The 19,931-nt window shown below is 33.1% G+C and overlaps 1 protein-coding gene across 1 annotated transcript in view; it reads left to right on the top strand.

Annotated features, from left to right (window-relative positions):
- The window catches only part of LOC106881370 (kinesin-like protein KIF13A), a 696,895-nt gene that overhangs the window by 438,002 nt on the left and 238,962 nt on the right, over nucleotides 1–19,931 (top strand). The window contains 1 exon segment of the mRNA XM_052966922.1: nucleotides 7,959–8,071. Coding sequence (XP_052822882.1) covers nucleotides 7,959–8,071 — 113 coding nt within the window.

Below are 19,931 nucleotides of genomic sequence, written 5' to 3' on the forward strand. Positions count from 1 at the left end.
TATACACACCACACACACACACACACACACACACACACACACACACTGATATAAACAGAATTACTTTAAAGTAATGTATTGACAGTGAAAAATTGACTATATTTTTCTTGCTTACAATATCTCATGTCAGGAATGAATTTCCTTAAAAGTCTCCAATATAATACAAATTTCTTTTTAATTGCAGAACAGAAAATAAAATACTGCCATGCAAAAAATAAATTTTAAAAAAAGAAATTTTAATAGCCCACAAAAAACAAAACAAAAAAAACGCACATCGTATTTCAGTGCGGTCTTCATTCTCTTTTATTGAAAGATTTGTCATTTTCTTATTTGTTGATCATGCGGAGTTGAATATATATCTAGAAATATTGAGACAAGTTTAGTTTGTCAAAGAAAAGCTGCTTATACCAAGATATGGCATTTTCCATTAAGTGATTTCCATTTAATGGGCCATCATAGAACATACTTTCTTGGCAATTGTCATTGACAAATGCTAAATCACTCTGCAAGTTTCTTCATAGTTAGCAGTTTACCCATTTATAGTAAAGTGCTGGCATTTTCATTCGATAAATAATAATAATAATAATAATAAGTACAACAATAATATATTAGTGCTGTTCATGTTACTGTTCTTATTATACTCCCCCCTCTATTATTATGCTCTGAGATGTTTTACTTTACAATTCTATCTACATTGTTACTCCGCATAAAATGAGTCTTGTTATGCCATCATGGGAATTGAGACGTAAAGTTATTTGGTGATGGTGGTTATGTTAGCAATAAAAATTTTTGCTAAATATTCTCCTTTCTTTCTGCACCCCTTTTAATAGAACACTTTGTTATTGATTCTATGATTCTGTGTTTAGTTTAGTATTACCTTTGGACCTCGTGGGATATTTCAATATTTTATCTTAAAATATAAGAATATCGGAGTAGGTACAGCCATAGGATTAAGAAGTTTACAATGCAACCATGTGGTTCTGCATGGCACCGTGTGCAAACTGTCTTTTACTGTAGGTATTTGGTTGACCAATATCTTGTGAGTGAAATTTGTTTGACAGAAACTGTGCTGAAAAGTTCCTTGCTTTGGGTAAAAGAAAATACAGGATGATCAGTTAATTGTTAATTATGATTTTATTCAACATATTTCCCTCTCAGATTTACACATTTATTGCAGTGGACCTTCAGTTTTTCTCAGCCCTGTAAAAGAACTTGGAAGGTTGGGGCTCCACCCAGGCTTTTCACGATACCCTTAAAGCTAGGAACTTTTCAGCACTCCCTCGTGTGTATATATGTATGTATATTCAAATACACACACACACACACACACACACACACACACACACACACACACACACACACACACACACACACACACACACATAAAAATAAAGGTAATATTTATCCCCACTTAAAAGTGGATGTTGGGTTAGAACACTGATAATTATCATGAGAGAAACTATCCTATGGACTTTTGGTGCATACAAGCCCTCTTGTTTATATCGCTAGTAGCAGATAGGTCAACCACCATCACCCTTGAGACTACCAGATCACGTGATTTCAACTTTCCTTGGCCTTGGCAATGGTAGACTGCTGGAAATAGCAGCAATGCCTCCCCTAGCGACATACATAAAATCTCAGTACCTAATCAGGCATTGGTGTTGCAAATAGACAATGAGCTTATTAAAAAATAATTAGAAGTGACTGAAGCAGTATTAATAAGCCGTGTTACCTATACATATAAGCACAGGTGTAGCTGTGTTAAGAAACTTGCTTCCCAAACACATGGTTCTGGGTTCAGTTTCACTGTGTGGAACCTTGGGCAAGTGTCTTCTACCATAGCCTCGGGCCACCTAAAACCTTGTGAGTGGATTTGGTAGACGGAAACTGAAAGAAGCCCATTGCAAATATTTATATGTGTGTTTGTGTGTGTGTGTGTTCGTCTGTGTCCTGCCATCACTTGTTTACGTCCCCAAAACTTAGTGGTTCAAAAGAGACCGATAGAATAAGTACTAGGCTTAGAAAGAATAAGTCCTGGGTTTGATTTCTACAACTTGAAGGCAGTGCTCCAGCATGGCCGCAGTCAAATGACTGAAACAAGTATAAGAATATACACACACATACATACACACGCATTCACTTCAATAAACATAATATACACTTGCAGGTCTAAAGACAAACCTGTGTTGTTATTAAGTAGGATAAATAAATTTGTACATAACAATATTGTAAATGATAAATGTAGAAAATAACGAAATGCATGTATAGTGATTAAGTAAAATAAATTAATTTATACATAACTATATTCTGAATAACAAACATAATATAAATTACTTTGGTGTATTTATATGTAAATAGCCAGTATTACCTTTAGATCTTTTTACTAGTCTTGCGTTTGTTTTACAGATTTGTGATGTGTTTTTCCAGTCCTCATGTTTGTTTGAATATTGTTCTTCTTCTTTTATCATTTCAAGTTGGTTAAGATTGTTTTGTTTTCTTTACCGCCAAACACTCACTCATACATCTTCTTTGATGGGAGATTCCATCGTGTATGTGTGTGTGTGTGAATATATTACTTATGTACCTTTAGATGGCATGATAAGTAACCATTTATTTAGAACTCAACATATTTCATTACACACCAACGCATACACTTTCAAGAAAGTATTCTTACTTTTACACACACACACATATATTTATAAGATATAGTTGTATAGGCTGTAATGAACATACAATGAAAATACAAGGAAAACGGCTGCTTTGATTTAATTATTTCATTCTTTCCATACTAATACCTTAGTAGTAGCAGCTATACAATTAGTTATGTAAGAGCCATCGAAGATATCACATCTTCAGAAGACAAATGATCAAACGAAACTTAATCTTATATAACTAAATACTTTATTGCTATCACTAACGCTTTACAGAAACATGCATAAAGAATGAAATAATTAAAGTAGTTGTTTTTCTTATTTAATCAGCGTATGTCTGTGTGTTTTATGTTTACTAGTATAAATTGGTGTTGAGTTACTTCCCTTTATGTAACAGTTTCTGTACCTTAGTCTTTCAATTGACTGATAAAATGGCTTAAAGTAAGTGAAAGCACATGGGTCAGTGGTTAGAGCATCAGGCTCACAGTCATGAAGTAGTGAGTTTGATTCCCAGACGAAGCTGTGTGTTGTGTTCTTGAGCAAGACACTTTATTTCATTTTGCTCCAGTTCACTCAGCTGTAGAAATGAGTTGCAATGTCATTGGTGGCGAGCTATATCATCCTTTGACTTTCCCTTGGATAACATCAGTGGTGTGGAGAGAGGAAGCTGGTATTTATGGGCGACTGTTGGTCTTCCACAAACAAACTTGTCCGGACTTGTGCCTCGAAGGGTAACTTTCTAATTGCAATCCCATGGCCATTCATGACCTAAGGGGTCTTTTTTAAGTACTATGGTCAATATAACTGATTAAAACCCTTAACTTTTTAGCATACAGATGACCCTGTCAACTGTAAGCCTTATTTATTCACAGTGTTTCAAATTAATCATGCATTATCTAACAGCTTTGAGATTTTGAGGTTGTGATTGTTTATTTTCAAAATGACATTGTTGGGTATGTGTAAGAGGCCAGCTTTGGCCAGTATGAACATAAAACAGGTAGAATATTTGGGCTGGATATGGCCAGTTAAACACTAAAAGGTTAATGCCCAGCATGGTCACATTCATAGAAACCAATAAAATACAACTGCAGTAGTTTTAAATTGAAGCCTGCTGTTGTTAGGAGCTCCTCTTCCTCCTCCTCCTTTCCGATGCCTCTTAATGTATGACCTTTTCACGTTTATGAACCAGTATTTTCAACAAGTGTTACTTTTCTATCAGCAAGAAGCACTGTATGACATGAGCAAACAGTTTCGAACAAATAAACCATTAGAACATTTCAATGATTTTGGTTTGTAACATTAAAGAATAATTTAATTTCATATTCGTTAGCTGTGTTCTCACCTTGGTATAATAAAGAAAATTACTATGTTTTAGTCTTTTGAAACCTGGGGGCAGCTTTCTTTCTCTCTTTCTCTCTCTCTCTCTCTCTCTCTCAAAACACATTGCATGTCTGTCTGCCTGAAAAACTGTTCATTTATATCCAGGTTATAACTTTGCCTCTAACCTTCTTTTGTTGTGTTTCTCTTGAGAGTTAGTTAATAGCAATTTTTGAAACTAAATAAAATATATATATATATATATATATATATATATATATATATAAAATAAAATGGAATAAAATAAACGTTCAAGTTTGAACAATTATTTCTAACAGTGTACAACTGAGGTGGTTGAATGTATCTACTTTATCTTTGTCTCTTAGGGAATAGAATTATTAATTTATATATATTTTTTTTTATATATATATATCAACTATGTGTAAATATGATGGAGACGTTTTAGTAGTTGAAGTCCTTAGAAAATAAATACCCTGCAGTTATCCTTAAAATTGTGGTTTAGTGGATAAATACAAAAACCTGTTGTCTTAATTTGGTTTTATTGATAATGTCAGTGAGAGAAAATGTCATAACATTCAATTTAAGTACAGTTTACAAATGTTTCTCACCTTCATTGTAGTGTCTTACTGCTTCTAACCATTTATTCAATTTTACTTCCTGAAATGTGCCAGTGTGACACCGAGGCTTTCCTTTATTGTTATTATTATTATTATTATTATTATTATTATTCAAATGGTTTCTGAAAAGTGCAAGAAAGAGTGTGTGTGTGTGTATTTTGCTTAATTTCTATCACTTAAAATATTTAAAAGTTGTTTCAACACCAAGTCAGCCCTGATCGAGTGTTCCACCCATGGCCATCCAATCTATTTGTGCCTCTAAAACCAGATTGTTTCAATGTGTCCTTCATTTTTTTTTTTTAAGACAGAGTGTGAGTTGAGATTTAGTTGTTATGTCTAGCAGATGGAGCAACCTTTCCTGTAAATTCACAGTGTACATCTCATAAAGACATGTAGCCTAGTGATTAGGATGTTGGGCTCATGTTCATAAGCTTGTAGGTTTAATTCTTTGACCAGGCAATGCATTGTATCCTTCAGCCAGTCTATTTAGCCGATAATGAGTATCAGCTGAGTGCTAGTACAGCCCTCTTTAACTCTAGCTCTCAGTGTTCTACTAGATGAAAGGTGGGAGATCCAGAAGAGGCTCTTTGACATAAGATATTAAAATGTCTTTATTGCCTTAGCTGTATTTTTACTCCTTGGTCAAGCTGCCAAAGTACCCTTTATTCTTTATCCTTGTTTCAGTTGTTGGACTGCAGCCATGCTGGAGCACTGCCTTAATTTTATTTTCTTTCAGTTTTGTTGTCGCTTTATTACTGAAAGTTGGTCTATGATTGAGTCTATGGCAGCTGATCTTCCTTGAGTGTATCCTTGAATGGTTGGCTGGTCTGATATCATCATTAGGAGTTTACCCAATGTTTTTTATCTTTTTTTTTTTTTTTTTGATGTTTCAGTAAGGGTCTCATTTATATTTCTGATTTCTTTAGGTATGCAGTTGAACATTTGAGAACCTCTAAATATCAAACTGCTACAATATAGTATTTTTGCTTGTGATTTTGAAGGTGGTAACTGCATTCAAGACTGCCACCCCCTATGAGGGCCTGTATAGCCACAGCAGATGCTGCACCATCATCAGCAGCTGACACAAAATTCTCCACATTCAGATCCATGGTCTTTCAAGCCCAACAGATAACTATCATATCAAAGATGTTATTTCTGGAAGCTGACAGAATCTCTCAGTTCATGCATTAAAATTCTCTCTGTACACTATTGAATTATAAACTTCATTCTTCCTGTATATTAAATAAGAATATATTTCTGATGCTTTGGAGTTGTTTGGTCCTCTTTTGCCATGTATAACTTCAGGCCTTTTAGCCTTCTTGTTGGTTTGTTATCTAAATGTGCTATAGTATGTTGCATCAATCCCTTTGATATTAAGCTGCCTAGGACCACCTTTCATTTTATGATACAATCTCCATTTTATAAAATGATCTAAATCAAACCTTTCAATCAAAATTTCTTGTTAATAGATGTTTTAAAGGCGGTGAGCTGGCAGAATCATTAGCACCCCGGGCAAAATGCTTAGTGGCATTTCCACCATCTCTAAGTTCTGAGTTCAAATTCTTCCATGGTTAACTTTGCCTTTTATCCTTTCATGTTCAAGTGCCAGTTGAACACTAGGGTTGATATAATCAAATTACATCCTCTCTTGAAATTACTGGCCTTGTGCCAACATCTGAAACCAATATATGTTCCAAACACTAAGTTAAGGAAAAAGTTATTTTACTAAATTCTTAATCATTTTCAAAATTACTTGAAATTTAGGCATTATATTTCAAGAGAATTACTGTAACAAAAGAATTAAATATATTATGATGTTGAGACCTTAGGCATCATTGTTAATTATTTTGTTTTATAACTCCATTTCATTTAATTGCTAGTGTCGATAAGAGAGACATGGCATTTAAAAGTCTGTGAATTTAGAATCATTAACACATTGGACAAAATATTTTGTAGCATTTCTTCTTATTTTTATACATCCTGACTTTAGATTTTGCCTACCATCCTTTTGGGGCTAGCAAAACCAGCTACTGGTCAAGTATTGGGGTCAATAAAATTATCCAACTCCCTCCCCAGAATTTTTTTGTTTTTTGTTTACTTTTGTTTTAATTTTTAGATTTTAGTTAACCATTTTAGAGTATCTCATTGTCTCCTAGAGATTAAATCCTACAATCAGAGCATCCCTTCATAGAAGTTGTGAGTGGCATCCAGTCCTGAATTATATTGTGATTGTCTCAAGAACTAGAATGAAAATTAGAATTTAGGATAGATTATATTGAATTACATCTAGAGTTCAAATTCTATTAAAATCAACTTTTTCTTTCAGCTAACTTATGTCAATAAAATTACAAGTTCAGGGATTGATTAAACCAACTTCATTCCTCTCTCGAATTCACATTATGTGCCAAATTTGTTATTATTAATAAAAGTTCATCATCATCATCATTTAACATCCACCTTCCATGGCAGCATGAGTTGGACGATTTGACTGAGGACTGGCGAACCAGATGGCTGCACCAGGCTCCAATCTGATCTGGCAAAGTTTCTACAGCTGGATGCCCTTCCTAACGCCAACCACTCCTAGAGTGTAGTGAGTGCTTTTACATGCCACCAGTACAAGGGCCAGTCAGGCAGTACTGGCAATGGCCACGCTCAAAATGGTGTTTTTTATGTGCCACCTACACAGGAGCCAGTCCAGCGGCACTGGCAACAACGGTGCTCGAATGATTGAATAAAATACCAGTTAAATACTGGGTTGATATAATTGATGACTTTCTTCTAAAATTGCTGTCTTTGTGTCAAAAGTATTATTAAAAGGGCTGCAAGCTGACAGAATTGTTAGCATGCTAGGCAGAATGCTTAGCGGCATTTTGTCCGTCTTCATGTTCTGAGTTCAAATTCTGCTAAGGTTGACTTTGCCTTTCATCCTTTCAGGGTCAATAAAATAAGTACCAGTTGAGTACTGTGGTCAATGCAATCTACTTAACCCCTCCTCCAAAATTGCTGGCCCTGTGCTGAACTTTGAAATTATTATTATTATTGCTGCTGCTACTACTACTACTACTACTATGGCAGTGAGCTGGTAGAATCATTAGGAGACTGGACAAAATTCTTGCTGGCATTTTGTTCATCCTTATGTTCTGAGTTCAAATTCTGCTGGGGTTATCTTTGCCTTTCATCCTTTTGGGGTCAATGAAATAAGTACCAGTTAAATACTGGGGTCAATGTAATCAACTTGCCTCTTTTCCTAAATTTCAGGCCTTTTGCCTTTAGTGGAAAGGATTATCATTATTATTGTTGTTATTGTTAAATAGTGTCATAATTACTAACAATTTATTTTGTTTCGTTTCAGGTGAAGGGTGAAAAGGTCAGTAAGCTAAGTTTAGTCGATTTAGCTGGAAGTGAACGAGCTCAAAAAACCGGTGCTGTTGGTGAACGCTTAAAAGAAGGTAGCAACATCAACAAGTAAGTAAAACTGGAAAGATTCGCCTATTTTAGCATGTGATTAATTAATGAGGTTCATGAAAAATATCTTTCAAGCTTCTTAAGGCTTAATTTGAATTGAATTTAGATTGAAGTTGTGGAAACAGATATCTTGCTTCTAGTTTATTGCTGTGAAATAGCTGTTGGGATTGAACCTAAAAATACCACTGAGGTGCTGATTGAAGATTCTAAAGAATAATTGATATTGTTGATATGTCAAAATTTACTTGATTAATCTTCTTATCTGAAATTTATTCTCTTTTCTATAAATCCTTATTTATATTCTGTTCATATTTTAGTATTCTATGTTTTCTCAGTTTTCATTAAAATATCTTCTGCTAAACTTTCCTCTTAGCAATTTACTTAATTAATTTGTTCAGTCACATGACTACGCTTTTTACATGTACAAGCGGCTTGGCTATTAATGAATATTTTTCACTGTTTCTGATATATTATTGTTATATCTTATTGAACATTAGTTGAAAATTGACTTTTATATCACTCTTGAAAGTTCATATGAACTAAAAGCAAGCAGCTTGTTGCACTTTTCTTAAAGGACTTCTAGCATCTGTTTTTTTTTTTTTGTTATATAGATTCTACTTCAAATACTCAAATAGAGCTCCAGTTGATTTCTCGTACACACCTATGTTGTTATGTATGTTGTATAAAAAGGTCTTACTAGTGATAACATGCAATCAAACATCTAACAGATATATTTACAGAGACATGAAACACAATCTGTTGAAAGTAGTGGCTTTGTTTTCCTCAGAATATCAACTTGGCATTTAACACTTAATTAATCTTATTCAGTTATATTGGTCCTAGGGCCAGGGAGGTTGGGTGTTTTTACTAATGGTTAAAATAGAAATAAATTACAAGACCTAGCTCTGATGTTCAGTCAAGCATAGGAAGTACGCAATGATGATAATAATCATGGTAATGATAGTTATTACAGCTGTAAAGTGTTAATGTATCTCGGAGCTAAAGTGTTCCCTCAGATTCAATATTCCCCACTCACACACATTTTTTTTTTCTAAGCAAGCATTAAAATATTATCAGTGAGTCGTATCTTTTCAATCTTGAAGTGTAAGAATTATGGACTCATATATTCTATGACTGTTCAAAACTAATAACACATTAAAGACAGAAATGTGGGGAAAAAAAAATAACGTAAATTCTTAAATGATTTATCTTCAAGAAATTTCATAAAAAAAAAAAGTAATAATAAATGAATAAAATGAACTTTTGTTCTAAAGTTCAGAAGAAAAATCAGTGTTAAAAAAAAAATGACTTCACATTGTTTTAGTTATTCTGATAAAGTATACATCTTGATAGACTTTTTGAAGCACTGAAGAATCATAAATTTGAATTGAAAACAATATAAAATACACGCTTTCTTCCTTACAAGGAATTCAGAAAATAAAAAACGAGAATATTTATGGAAATATTCTAAAGATATAAAGTTAAATGCAAAATACAAGAAACGTAATGTGTGCCTAACACAATAGATATCTCTGAAGATTACAATATTTATAAAATAAAACTTTAAAATAAAATGCTACACAGAAAGTATAATAACTGAAGACCATTGAAGGATTAATGAAAAAGAAAAGTGCCAACTCATTCTAATTACTTTATTGTTATAAATTCCATTTCTCATTCTAACCTTTTCTCCCTTTTTTCTATTTTTGGGGGGTTTTTTGGGGGTTTTTTGCACATCTCATTACACTAGCAATATTACTTTATTTTAGACATGCATCCTTTTATTTATTTATTTTTTTCTTATTGTATCAATTACTTTAAGGTAATTGTGCTGAAGGGTGAATTATTTTATGCATAGTTTTGGGGAGGTTTTTCAAAAACCACCCACCCCTTCCTCCTTAGCTGTTTCCTGAAAGGGTATCCATCCATGTCACTCTTACTTTAACTTTTATATCAAATATTGTCTTGTACTGCTTTGCTGCACAACTAGTCAGCTTTATCTCAAACTACTTTTTTTAAGGCGAACCTACTGGAACAATAGTTGCATTACAAATTCATGTAATCATTTTACTTCAGGTTTGCGTTGATCAAACATACCTATGATCAAAGATATTCTAGTCATGTCCATAGGCGCAGGAGTGACTGTGTGGTAAGTAGCTTGCTTACCAACCACATGGTTCCAGGTTCAGTCTCACTGCGTGGCACCTTGGGCAAGTGTCTTCTACAATAGCCTCGGGCCGACCAAAGCCTTCTGAGTGGATTTGGTAGCCAGAAACTGAAAGAAGCCCATTGTGTGTGTATATATATGTGTGTGTGTGATTTTTTTTTATTGCTCACAAGGGGCCAACACAGAGGGGCCAACATATATGTGTGTATGTGTCTGTGTTTGTCCTCCCCCAGCATCATTTGACAACCGATGCTGGTGTGTTTACGTCCCCATAACTTAGCAGTTCAGCAAAAGAGACCAATAGAATAAGTACTAGGCTTACAAAGAATAAGTCCCGGGGCAGATTTGTTTGACTAAAGGCGGTGCTCCAGCATGGCCACAGTCAAATGGCTGAAACAAGTCACAGAATAAAAGGTTTTTTTTTAATTTTATTTTATTCAGGAATAATGTATCTGGGATTGCATTTACAAATGTATCCTTCCTTTTTTAAAGCAACATAGGCACAGCAGTGTGGTTAAGAAGTTAACTTCCCAACCATTGAGTTTCAGGTTCAGTCCCACTGTGAACATTGTTGAATTAGTGTCTTTGTTATAGCTCCAGGCTGACCGAGGCCTTGTGAGTGAATTTGATTGATGGAAACTGAAAGAAGTTTGTTGTGTGTGTATTGATACCTCTTCATCCTGACATCATGTGATAGTTGTAAATGACTACTACTGTCATACAAGTGATATCATTTATTTCCAATCTTCAATGAAGACATGTCTGGGCTTAGGGAAGTATTTGTTTGAACACAAAGGGCATCTAACTACAGAAATTTTGCTTCGATGAACTCTGCCGGATTCATGCAAGGATAGCAACATAGGCATTAAAACAATGATGATGATGACAACAACAACAATGATGAGGTGTTATTTGAGGCATAGAGACTTACTTGCTGGGTCATAAATTCCAGTTGCTTAAAGTCATGATGTATAAACTGGTTTAGTTAAGGTCAGTTTAATTGTTTAGCTATGTTTTTTCATGCATTGTGTAAATAAATCCAAACATAACATATAAAGGTTGTTGAAATAAGTAATCTCGGATGAAATTGAAGATGTATTTTTTAGCCAGATGATATTCTAGATATCAAAGGCTTTCATATGTCTATGGTTACTTTGTTAAATTATCATTAATCATCAATATACTACTGTTTTCCAGTGTCCAAGAGAGAGAGAGAGCTCTCAGTTCTGTTTATGGTTTTTACCCTCCTGCCTAATACTGATATGTAGAACACCGTTATACAACAGAGAGCTGCTTTATTTTTTGGTGGTGGTGATGATGTTATTGATTATGTGCTGGTTTATGTCTTTATAGATCTTTCAGTTTTCTATGTCTAATATATTTCTATTGGAAATATGTATATAAAATATTCATAACTATATATCCTGGACTTGTTATCCATAGATCTCATGTTTTTGATGCTTACCCTCCCCCCATCTCCTTACTCTCTTCTCACTCATACATATGTGTGTGTGTGTTACATATGTATGTATATGTATAAACATAGATTGATTGATAGATAGATAGATAGAAATTTATTTTACACTACCTCCAAATTGTTGTGTGCTAGTGTGTGTGTATATATATATATATATACACCTATGCACCAGTTTTGAAACTGTGCAAAATGAGCTTCAAAGCACTGCTCAGATGCTGATATCACACATTCCCTGATATCTTTTAATCTTTTCTAAATACATATCTTTGTTTAAAATGTAATAAGCTTGAGGAAACATATTTTTGCAATGTCCTCTCTGTTAGCTGTTTAATATCTTGACATTCATACATTTTGTATCTACGTACAATATAAGTTGCTTCTGAATAGAACAAGCCATTTGTAAATCTTATTACTTGTAACAATAGGCAGTTGTGCAGAACTGAAAATAACTCCTTACATTCACTATTCCGCTTCTTTCTCTACAGCACTTTGTTTCTCTACAACGCTCATCAGAATAACTTTTTTCTTTATCTTTTTAGTAAGATTTTGATGTTCCATTTGTAGTTATGACAGTTGGTCATCTCTTTAAAATACAGAACATGCATATCACAATGAAGCAGATGAGGAAATGAAATACTTCCTCCATGTTCATTCTGTTTTCATTCACTGGAATTGTAGGTTAGGTTATCTTTTAAAACAGGCTAGCTCTCCATACACCACTTCTTCTTCCTACATTGGTTCCTTTTTCTTTTTCTTTTCTTTTTTTTCTTTTAGTAAAAGCTGATAACAAAAGAATATATCGATGCTTTAGTTTAGCTGAGTTCTGATATGGTTGTTACTGGAAATATTAAATTACTGACTGGAAACTGAAGATGCTTCTTTAGTTTCCCTTTTATTGTTTCTGTCTAATGTAATTCAGCCTTTTCGAATATGGTTTTCCTATCTATAGGGCTTCATCTTGAAAATACTTAGCTATCCTCTAATGGAGAACATTTTTCAATAAAATATGATCAAATTTCAACTAAAACTGAATTAAACAGAGAATTTGATCATATTTCCTTTTCAAATTGTATACAGCTCTAATTTCAACTTCAGTATGAAGTAAAATTTGTTTTATGGATTTACTTTACATGTTTCTTCACCTTTGTATTTATCAATGTGGTTGTTTGCTAACTTTCTTGAGAAATGCTAAATTCTTGTTAAAAACTTTAGAATTTTTAGAACATTTAGTACATAATCAGCTTCCTCGGTGATCTTTTATTTTAGATTATACTTAATATTTGCTGAGACACAGTAGTTAAATCTCTAATTTCTCAAGACTTCAGGTTACTTGTATTCATTGCTACAACAATTTTAACACATATCTCTTGCTTGCATTTAGCAAGAAGATGCTGTTTCTAACAATAGATTGCAAACAGTGAAGACAGAGAGTTCCTTACAATGCGAATAGGAAAAAGTTTAATAACCTTTATATTTCAAGTACAAAAGCCCATCATCAGAAGTAAAATGTCATGCAGGTTACAATATTGCTCTTCAAATCATAGATATTTTGTTTACCCTAGTTATTTTACATGGCTTCCATAAGGTTTCATTAGATCTTTTCTTATATATATATATATATATATATATATTATACCGCTGCTTTCTATATGTCAGTATAAGTTATAATGGGCATTCTTTAATTCTTTACCTCTATTCAACCAGAAATATCTGATTCTATAAATCAAAGTCTTTAATTCATGTCACAGATTCCAAAATAGCAAAGTAAATTTTGTATTCATTGACAAAAGAACTTTTTATTAATCCCATAGCACAACCCTCTTTGATTTAAATTTTAAATGTTCCTTTACTCAACTTTCTCTCATCTAATATTTTTTTTTAATCCCCCTATAATCTGTAATTTTATAGAAGTTTCTTAATAAAACTCTGACATTTTTCACACATGTGTGCATTGATCCTTCAAACTAGTTCAATAAAACTTATCCTGTGCAAGTAAGCAAAAATTCACGTTACATTTATACAGGGAAAATTATATTGCATAAATTTACAATATAAAAAATAAAAACATAACTTGTCAACAACTAAATAAATATGCATGTCTGAATATAAATACACACATATTTCTTGAAGTACAGTAATGATCTACTTGTTTACAAAACGAATGTTCATAACTAGATGGTGCCACTTAACTGCAATTTATTGAAGACCATTCCTTTTAATAGTGATGTCTTAGCTGCCACTTAACCTAGTCTCTTTCACATTTTTTACTTTCAGTTTCTTTAAACTGATTGTATGAATCATTTTTATATTTACCACTGCTAATTATATTTCCTATCATTCATAGTTTTTTGTTGTTTTTTCTTTTATGTGTGTGTGTTCTTTTTTTCTTTGTTGGGATGGGAGTTCCTAATTTTTCAAAACTGTACCCAGAATTTTGTCACGATAGAAATGAAATTTGATTGCCTTCTCAAAAATGTCATCTCAGTAATTGATTGACCAAACCAATCTTTAACCAAGAAGACATTTTTGTAGAAAATTCTTATTTTCTAAGAATTTTTTTTCTTTTTAATCATCAGCCAGTTGATGGTAGTCTTCTTCAAAACCAAGCACCCTGCCTGATTTTGATAGCCATTTAGAATCACTTAAATTGCTCATACTCTTTGAAAATATATTGATATCATGGCTTTCACTATAAATTGAGGCATTGTGCTTTTGTGAGGCTTATTATTATTATTATTACTATTATAATTATCTTGTCATGTTTACATACTCTGCTGGAGCTATTCTCTAACTCTACGGTACAGTAGATTTGTGGCTACAAGCTTTATATATATATATACATATATATATTAATATATTTTTTTTTAACAGAATATAGATACTTTCTCAGAATGTTATCTTTTGAATTTCCCATAAGAAATATTCATCTGACAGTTATTCGATTTTTCTGCTTTATATCATGCTTTGCGCTTCCTAAAGCTCTTATAATTACCGGGTTTATTCTTGTGTCCATATCCCTATTCTCTTTGATATTTCTGTTTCCAACTGTTTGGATAGTTTTCCAGCTTCCTTTACTGTAATGTTATTGTCTTTTGGGCAAGCTACATCGATAAGTATTCAATACCTTGGTGTCTTGGTTTTTTTGTTTTTTTTTTAATAATATTATTAAGAAAGCAGTTTACTCTTATCATTTTATCTGTATGTATTTGCATATCCCTGAAAATCACACCACTTGAATTCTCCATAACTTTATTGGAGACAGGCTTATGTCATTTTTTTTTCTGCCTGGACCTTCATTTTCCTGTATTTTCTGTCTAGTAGAGGCTGGTAGCTATCCTGCCATGTTACCTCATGTATTCTGAATTAGCCCATGTGGGACTACTTGCCTAGGATGTGGCTGATGGTCTAATCAAACTAATCATACATGTAGTATTCAGTTGAATATTTTGCTTCAACATATACATATATATTTATATATATTTCAGTTAGTGACTAGGTGGGAGATGCTTCAAAAAAACCATTATCTCTTTAAAAAAAACCCACTTATCAAGCTTTCACTTTCCCCTTTCAGATATATAACTCTGGTCTTTTATTTTCAAATGCAATTATTTAGTGGGGTCATTTCACAAAGTGACTAGAGAAGTATTAATTCCTATTCTTTGTACATTTTATTGATTGAGTTGTGTCCTTCTTTAATTCCCTTCTCTCCTTACTTTATTGTTATATCTGTATTCTCTGAAGTGTGTGTATGTATGTATGTATGTATATATATATATATATATATATATATATATATATATATATATGGGGGAGTGTGTGTGTGTATGTATATATATGTATGTGTGTTTATGTATTTTTAAAGGTTGTGTAGCTAGTGTAACTGTTTCAACTAAATAGTGAATGTAAATTTGGAATCTTGCAACTGATTTTTGTATGTTGTGTTTCTCTGGAGATAAATTTTAGTCTGATTTTAGAAGCTATAGACCCACAATACCTCTTACTTTATTCTGTCTAGCAATATAAAGACATTTAGGTAATGTCACCTGAATTTTTATTAGGGTTTTTTTTTTTCTTGAGGAACAGACTATGCCCTTAGATTTTGCTGGCCCTCCAAGACCAATAAGATTGCATTTATCACTACTCCTGAATAAATGCAGGTAAAATATGAGCAAGGAGTGAATTCAAAGGGACTGATGTCCTAGAGAGAAAGGACCGATTATGATGGTTAGTGCATCGCCTGGCAGGGGATACACAATGTGAGTTATGAAATAAGAAATGATGAATAAGATGGGATGTTCTAAGTATCCATATGACACAAACCAACTCAGAGGAGCAGACGCCACTGTAGTAGCAGTAGAAAAAAATTAGAGAGAGAAAACAAAGCACATCTGTGGACCAAAATTTGCTGTGTGTTGGTGAATGACTTCATACTAGTCAGTCATGTGATCTTTGTGTGTGTGTGTGTATCAGTAGCAGTACTCTATTGCAGAGTTCACCAAAATTTTGGTAGAATGTTATTAGTTGATAGGGGCTGCTTTTGTGTCTAATTTACTGTCACGGTGGTGGTAGATTGTCATAAATTATATAGTGGAACTTGTTTGGCTGGGGATGCTCCAGAAAGTGGTAGATCTTCCAGCAGTGGATATTTTGGCTTTGTTTATATTTTCCAATTGTGGGGGTCAAGTGAGGAAAATTAGTAAAACAAGATGGTCAATTATTTCTTTAAACTGGCTCTAGAACCAGCATCTAAACCAGTGGCTCTCAATCATTTTTTTACCAATGGACCCTTTTTTGTAACCCTAATCCCAACCCTAAACCCCCTTTTGATTCCTATTTTACTCAGGTGGACCCTCATATCCATTCGATGTTTAAAAAATCCTATTATATTTTTAGAATTACCATATTTTAATGTGTATAAGGAACCCCCTAATTCTTTGGGCTTGAAATTTGGAAAAAAGGTTTTGTAAGGGATTATAACACTATCCATGTATAAGAAACTCCCACATTTTATAAACCTAATTTTTGACAAAAAAAGGGTTCCTTGTACATCTTAAAATATGGTAAATATTATTAGGAATTGTATAAAAGAAAAATTGTTAGAATATTTTATGCACTGTAGAAGTATAATCAATTTATTGCACAAATTTTAACAACAAAATCTTGCATGGACCCCTAAGGGTCATATGAACTCCGTTTGAGAACCACTGATCTAAGATCTTCACTTGTACAATCGATTATTTTCACCGAGTTGTGCTTTGTGTACATAGTTTGATTCTAAGTAGCTTGGGTGAATCTGTCCATCTCTAGTTGAAACTAAGATGGTATGGCTTATTGGGTTTATTTTTCTTTTACCTGTCCTCAACTTTAAAGGGTTTGACCCCCCCAGTGATCTTTCAGGTATACTAGTTCTTGTTTAAGAAAATCTTTTCATTACTTTTGTTTATTGAATTATATTCTGCAAACGCAGTTCATAGTTCTCCATACCTAACTCTCTCTCTCTCTCTCTCTCTCTCTCTCTCTCTCTCTCTCTCTCTCTCTCTCTCTCTCACTCTCACACACACACACACACACACACACACACACACACACAGAATCACACACACCCTTCTCTTTTTACAAAGTAGAATCACTTTCAGTTTTCATGGTCTTTCACAAGATAGATCTTCCAATCACCTGTTATAACCATATTTTTTTTATTTTTTTATTTTTACTACCCTGCAGAAGTGATTTTGTAGGCGAGGACTAGCTGGTCAGGCATCTATCATTCTCAATGCTAGGCAAATACATTCAGTTCATGTCAGCTCTTGTATAGTGCCGTTATGATTGTTATTATTATTGATTTTGATGTTATTAAGGTTCTTTTCAACCTCCAGTTCAAGAATTTTATGACCATCAAATAATAAAATATATTTACTGCAACCAAAACAAGTGTGTAAAACACTCCTCTTTAGCCATAAACTTGAGTCAAACTTTCTGCTTCTGACGTCAAAATCCTTTTCATTTGTTCTTATTTGTCATTCTGCAGCTCTATAATCAATGCATCATCATCATCATCATCGTTATCATCACTGCCACTACCACCACCATCTGAGTTTACTACATGTATATTTGCCTGTCTCTTCTCTTCTGACAGACTATTATTGTTGCCATTATAAGACAATTGCTGTCATATCTGTCAGACCGTTATGTGGAACACACTCTGGACTACTGCATGGTTAACTTCCATTGAAAGCTAGTCAAGCTACATGCAAACTGGACTGATTTTTCTCTTAACTAAAATGTTATTGACTGTTTTACCACGTAACTACATTGGAACTCGTTCGAAAATATTTTGAAATGCCTCCATACTTCAGAGCAGCAGAGATTTTTCAGTTTTGAAATTCAAGAGTAAAGGATGATGATGATGATGATGATGATGATGATGATGATGATGATGATGATGATGATGATGATGATAATAATAATATGAAAGATGGTACATTGACTTTGACAATATCTTAACTGTATATATATATACATATATATATATATATATATATATATATATATATATATATATATATATATGGCAGACAAGCCTTGGAGAAAAGGCTGGTTTCAGAGAAGAAGAAGAAAAAGAATCTTGACAATTATTTCTATTACATAGCGATGACTTATCTTGTAGTAGAATAACAATTAACATATCAAACAGAAGCACGCAATATATATTTATTCGAATGTCAAGAATCTGATGCTAACAAAGTTTTATCAAAAGGCAACGTTGGATGGTTTTGTTTGTTTTTGTTTTTTGTTCTTCGGGGCTTTTTTTTTTTCTGTGAAAATAATATGCGGTGCATGTATAGAAGTAGAAAGTTTATTTTATTTTATTTTAGTTTAGTTTCTTAACGTTAACCAATACATTTGACAAGCAACTTATTTGAATATATACTAAAATAGGTGTGTGTCTTGTTTTTGTTTTTTGCAATACTTGACTCATAAATCTTGTGTTGTCAGCAAACAACATCTTTGACTTAACCTTCAGTTATTCAAAAATACAAACAGACATATTACTACCAAACTACCAAACATATATATATGTATCTTTTTGAGACGTGCATATAATGTAGATTTTTTTTTTTTTTTTTTCTCTCTGAAATTATTATTCATGCTTAGCGTATTTGTATTTTGCAAATATTTCTCTGTGAAATCTAATAGTCATTGTATAACAAAAGCATTTGCCAACCAACTATGCATTATCTATTAGGCTGTCTGATACAGAAATAGCTGCTAAATTTTCATAAAATTCATACATTGATATAATAAATGAAGGAACACACTGGATAATGTAGTAGTACTATGTCTGGAAATGAAATTATAAGGCTAAACAGGTGGTCATGTTTAGAGCATCTTTGATCTTAGATTTGCTCAATCAAGCAGATCTGGTATTTAAACAGCAACACCTTGTTTTAGCTCTTCTTGTTATGTAACTTTTATTCTTTTATAACATAACAGTAAAGATCTTTAAAGATCTGTATGATATAGTTTGTTTCAAGTACAGATATGTGGTCTAGAAATAAGGTTGTTGGGCCTGTGATCATAAAGTTCTGGGTTTCATTCCTGGACCAGGCAGCACATTGTGTCCTTGAGCAAGATACTTCATTTCCCATTGCACCAATCCATTCAGCTCAAAATGACTTTGACCAAAATGTTCCTGATGCCCTCTCATTCTCTTGCTGTTACATACTCAAGATTCCACTGGGTCAAGGAAAGGCCAAGGGAGTGCATAAAACAATCAGTGAAAGCATATTACAAGCTACCATCTCATACTTGCTTGTGGACAAAATGCTTAGTGATATTTCACCTGTCACTCCATTCTGAGTTCAAATTCTCCCAAGGTCGACTTTGCCTTTCATCCTTTCAGGGTCAATAAAATAAGTACCAGTTGAACACTGGGGGTCAATGTAATCGAATCATTCCCTCTCCCAAAATTATTGCCCTTGTGGCAAAATTTGAAATCATTATTTCACATCTTGTTATGTTATAGTGGTTGTAATGTTTGATTATATTAACTGAATACTTCATATATAAATTCAACCTGACATCATCTTAATGGATATTTATCTGATTCGTTCATTACAGTTAGTCTGATGATGTTAAAGAATAAAATAAATAAGATACTGTGGTTCCCTTGATGAAAAAAATTATGATTAGCAATCAAAATTACTGACCCAAATTAG

This window comes from Octopus bimaculoides, chromosome 4, assembly GCF_001194135.2.
Source record: "Octopus bimaculoides isolate UCB-OBI-ISO-001 chromosome 4, ASM119413v2, whole genome shotgun sequence".
Taxonomy (NCBI): Eukaryota; Metazoa; Mollusca; class Cephalopoda; order Octopoda; family Octopodidae; genus Octopus; species Octopus bimaculoides.